Source organism: Fonticula alba (assembly GCF_000388065.1).
Source record: "Fonticula alba strain ATCC 38817 unplaced genomic scaffold supercont2.6, whole genome shotgun sequence".
In the NCBI taxonomy this organism is placed as follows: Eukaryota; order Rotosphaerida; family Fonticulaceae; genus Fonticula; species Fonticula alba.
This window is the reverse complement of record NW_009242976.1, coordinates 1,621,807-1,625,318: the sequence shown is the minus strand read 5'-3', so window position 1 is coordinate 1,625,318 and position 3,512 is coordinate 1,621,807. Positions and strand designations below refer to the sequence as shown.

Below are 3,512 nucleotides of genomic sequence, written 5' to 3'. Positions count from 1 at the left end.
CCCCCCCCCCCCCCCCCCCCCCCCCCCCGACTGCACAGCCCTACGTCGCTCGGTTCCTCATTGTCCTTACCTTCCTCGAGGATGCCATCCGTCTGTTCATGAACTGGGATGAGCAGGTGCGCCGCCTGGCCCGATGTGCCCCTCTTTCCACTTGCGCGCCCCTGCCGGCATTTTGCCCGCCTTCCCCCCCCCCTCCCCCTCCCCCTCCCCCTCAAGGGGCTTTTGGCCACTCACCCCTTTGCCCTTGTCGCCTGTCAGATGTCTTATCTCATTTCGCGGCGTGGCTTCAACGGCTACTTCGCCATGTTCTTCCTCACGAGCAACATCATGCTGCAGACGCTGGGCAGCTTCATTGTCATCGGCTTCGGCAAGCTGGCTCCCGTGGGCGTTGGCTCGCTCTTCTACGGCTTGGTGCTGCAGACCTTCGGGTATGCCATCTACTCGGATTTGAGCATGCTCAGTCGGACGCTGTCCCTCTGTGGTGGCCTGTGTCTTTTGGCCTCCGAGGCGCTGGACACCCGGCGCGGCCGCAATGCCAAGGACACCAGCCGGCGGAACCTGTATGCCGGGCTCCCGGAGCTGGATGCCTTCGAGCCGGCGGCCTACCTCCAGGTGGCCGGGCGTCTGTTCTACATGAGCCTCATTGTGGCCCTGCTCTTCGACATTGAGATGGACCTGCTCGGTGTTCTGTATGCCATGTTCGTGACGGTCATGTGCGGTGCCGTGATGGTGGGCTTCCATGCGCGTGCCAATGCCGTGCTGCTGGTGGTCATCCTGGTGGTGCACAACTTCACCGTCAACGACTACTGGTCCGTCAGCTACTACCACGTTCTGCGCGACACCATGATGTACAGCTTCTACCAGACTTGGTCTGTCATTGGTGGCCTGCTGCTGCTGGCCAACCTTGGCGCTGGGGAGTTCAGCATCGACAAGATGAAGAAGAGCCGCTGAGGGCCGATGGGCACCGCCGTCTCTCACCGCCCGGGCGAAGCGCGCGAGACACGACCAGAGCCCCGGAGCACGGGCGAGAGCGCGAGAGAGAAAGCCCAAATGGGCGGAGCGGTGGGGAGGGGGGGGGGAGGGGGAGGGGGCGAGACTGCAAGCGAGAGCACTGCGCGATACGCACGCATGCCATGAGTTGGCTGGGTCATGTTGCCTCTCCTTCCCGCATTCCCCCCCCCCTCGGCCCGTGCTGTGAGGGGAGGATGCCTCGCATTCTCACGCCCTCTCCCCCTCCCCCCCCCCCCCCCCCCGTCGTCCCGTGAGAGCGCATGGCCTGGTGCTCTCCTCTCCTTTCCTCCATCTGCCCTCCTCCCTCCTCCCGCCCCCTCTCGTGCGCCGTGTGTGCCCTTCCACCCCATGTGTTGCGGGGGGAGATGGCTGGGAGTGGAGGGCTGTGCGCATATGCCTCCCTGTCTCCCTGTTCGCCGCCTCCCCTCCTCTTCACAAAGCACATCCTGGCGTCTCTTCCAGATGTGGGAACAGATATACCTCTCTCCCCCCTCTCCTCTGTTTCCCCCTTCTCGCACCCCTCTCTTTCTCTCCCGTTCCGAACGGGCTCCCAAAAGTGGAGGTAGGAGCGAGGCGATCTCCAGCAACTCACACATCCCTGTACAATATACATCGAACTGCCAACGATGTCCCTCCCTCTGTGTGTATCGCGCATCCTCCGGGGGCCGGAATGCGGGGGGAGCTGGCCGGCTCGTTTTTTTTTTCTTCCCGAATTGCCCATCTCCCCCCGGAGGAAGGGCCCAGGAGCAGGAGAGCAAGTGTGCCTCGCTGGCGTGCAGGCAAGAGAGGGAAACAGGCTTCCAGTGTGCGGGCGTTTTTTTTTTTCAGGCTCCTGGGTCGCCGATCGAGCCTCCTTTCCCGAGAAGATCCATCGTCCCCTGATTTTGCCCCCCCCCCCCCTCTCTCCTCGCGTCCCCTCTTGCCATTTAGCTCCGCCCTTCGTCCCCCCCCCTCCCACCTTTCCCGATTTTGCAGGCCACGTATTCCCGGTTGATGTCACATTTTCAGCCACCCAACGGCCAGCCGCCCCCGGCGGCCGGTCCTCATCCCGGTGTGGCCCCAGACCACTTTCCATTGAGCGCCATGTTCCTGGGCGGCGCCCCGCACCCGGGCCTCGGGACAGGTCACCCGCAATTGTCCCTGGCGCTGGGATCTCCGAGCGGCCAACTCACACCTGAGCAGCTTGCTCTCGCTCAGCAGCAGCACCAGCTCCAGCAACTTCAGCAGCTCCAGCAACTCCAGCATTTCCACCAACAACAGCAGCAGCAGCAACAGCAGCAGCAACAGCAGCAACAGCAGCAGCAGCAACTATTTCAGCAACATGCACAACAGGCCCCGCAGGCTCAGCAGGAGCCTCATCAGCAAACTTCAAATCTACAAACCAATGGGCCACCCGTCTTGTCGCTGGCGACATCTTCCGGGTCGGCTGATGGCTCGAGCTCGAGTGCTTCGGCCCCCGCGGCGGGGCCCTCTTCACCCACACTGGCCAGTCCGCAGATGACCAGTTCTCCAACCCAGACGCGTGTTTTCCATCCCTCGGTGGCCGAACATGGCGGCCCCTTTCCACACATTGTCCCGGAGGACCTCGCCGCCCTTGCGGCGCATAAGCTTCCCATCCCCTCCGGCGACACATCCTACGCCGCGCACCATGTCATCATGCAGGCCGGCCTGCTGGCGGATGCCGCCGGGCCGCCTCCCTCCATTTCAGCCCTGGCATCCGGGGCCGCCATCACTCCCGGGCAGCTGTCCTTCCAGCGCTTCTGCCACAGCCGTCTACTTCTCGAGCGGCTCCTGTCTGACATCCCGGCGGAGGAGGTGGCCCAGCGGCCGGAGGACCACCGCGATGTCGATCTCCCGGCATACCTCCACGACTCGGCTGCCCTGCAGCAGTCTCTGACCGAGGACCTGGCAGCATTTGACGCGGAGAGTAGTCAATTCTGGGATTCAATTCGCGCCCTGCGTCCGTATGCATCCCCAATCTCGGACGCCGATGACGACTCGGCCCCCGGGTCCGAGTGCCTCACCAAGCGCCCGCTGTCGGTACGTCTACCTGCGTTTGCTCTCCCCCATGCACGGCGATCCATCCCACCCTCACCTCTCTCTCTCTCTCTCTCTCTCTCTCTCCCTCCCCCCTCTCTCCGCCTCTCCTAACGCCCCCCCCTCCTCCTCAGGATGCCGATATTTCCGGCGCCGAGGCCGCTCTGTCCGATCTCTTGGGTGTCCAATTCCACACAGCCGAGCACACCCTGGCCGAGGTTCTTGAGGAGCCACAGGGGAGAGGGGCCCCCTTCCGGCCAATGCAGCGCACCTAGATCATGCTGCCGACTACTCCCCGGCGTCGTGGGCCTCGGCAGGGGCCGCCCTGCCCGGCCTCCCGGGAGTTGTTTCTTGTCCTTGCGCGAGAAAGAGCCCCCGGGCGCGATGGGGATCGGCGGTCCTCAACTGCCACCTCAATACACACGCATCAGATGCCAATCCATTTGCTTTCCCCCGGCGTTCTC

The 3,512-nt window shown here is 63.9% G+C and overlaps 1 protein-coding gene across 2 annotated transcripts in view; it reads left to right on the top strand.

Annotated features, from left to right (window-relative positions):
* The window catches only part of H696_04021, a 2,783-nt gene extending 1,700 nt beyond the window's left edge, over positions 1-1,083 (top strand). For both annotated transcript variants that reach the window (XM_009497892.1, XM_009497891.1), the window contains exons 4-5: positions 39-116; positions 259-1,083. In XM_009497892.1, the coding sequence (XP_009496167.1) occupies positions 39-116; positions 259-951 (771 nt within the window). In that variant the 3' untranslated portion in view covers positions 952-1,083. The remainder of the gene's footprint in view (positions 1-38; positions 117-258) is intronic.
* Positions 1,084-3,512: the final 2,429 nt, after the last annotated feature.